This window comes from Mandrillus leucophaeus, unplaced genomic scaffold (genome assembly GCF_000951045.1).
Source record: "Mandrillus leucophaeus isolate KB7577 unplaced genomic scaffold, Mleu.le_1.0 Scaffold370, whole genome shotgun sequence".
Lineage (NCBI taxonomy): Eukaryota > Metazoa > Chordata > Mammalia > Primates > Cercopithecidae > Mandrillus > Mandrillus leucophaeus.
This window is the reverse complement of record NW_012103921.1, coordinates 1778311-1779116: the sequence shown is the minus strand read 5'-3', so window position 1 is coordinate 1779116 and position 806 is coordinate 1778311. Positions and strand designations below refer to the sequence as shown.

Below are 806 nucleotides of genomic sequence, written 5' to 3'. Positions count from 1 at the left end.
GCACCCCAAGCGGCAGGCCAGACCCGGGCGACCTGCTCCAGGAAAGGGAGTGGGGAGGAGAGTGCTCAATGCCCTCGATGCCGTAACAACCCCAGGCCCCCACACGCTCCTCCCTCAGACCCCGCTCTCACCCTTCAGGCTCCGGAAGAAAAGCGAATGAGTCTCCCGCACGTTGAGGTTGTCCAGCAGCACTAAGGTACGGGGTCCGCTGGCGCAAACCGCGCCAAGCAAGGGCAGCAGCAACCAAAAGAGGGCCCAAGCCCGGGCCGCGGTGTTGGGCTCCATCTTCCTCCTACCAAAGAACCCAGCACCTGGACACCGGAAGTACCCCGTCTACGGTAGCCCAATCGCGGCTCCTGGCCGTGGAGCATCACCCGGAAGTGATCGGCATACGCCGGGGCTAGGCGCCACAGCCGGAGCTTTGGCGGTAAGGAGCGCAGAGCACAACCGGAAGTGTCCTGTGGGAGGCGGATTCCTTGAACCCTATTGGTGAGAGTGTATCAAGGCCCCGCCTCCCTAAAGAAAAGGTTCAATCCTAGAGAGACAGCTCTGCAGCCGCGGCCAATCAACGAGGCCGAGCGCCCTTTGCTCCGCCCAGGCCGGCCTCCCGCCCCCTAGTCTGGAGCCCGCTGCCCGCTGGAGCTTGCGGGGTTCTTCCTGTGTTTGACCGTCGCGTCCGGGACAGGTTGTGGGGCCACCTTCTCGCTGGCGGGGTCTTCACTGGGCCTGGGAAGGCTCGGGATCAGGAACTAAGCCCCACCTCCACCATCTCTAGGGAAGAGGGTTTGGAAGAGTAAGATCAGGGC

At 63.6% G+C, this 806-nt stretch overlaps 1 protein-coding gene across 1 annotated transcript in view; it reads right to left on the bottom strand.

The window, feature by feature from the left end:
* DDOST (dolichyl-diphosphooligosaccharide--protein glycosyltransferase subunit (non-catalytic)) overlaps positions 1 to 285 on the bottom strand; it is a 9871-nt gene extending 9586 nt beyond the window's left edge. The window contains exon 1 of the mRNA XM_011990144.1: positions 132 to 285. Within this exon, the coding sequence (XP_011845534.1) occupies positions 132 to 285 (154 nt within the window). The remainder of the gene's footprint in view (positions 1 to 131) is intronic.
* Positions 286 to 806: the final 521 nt, after the last annotated feature.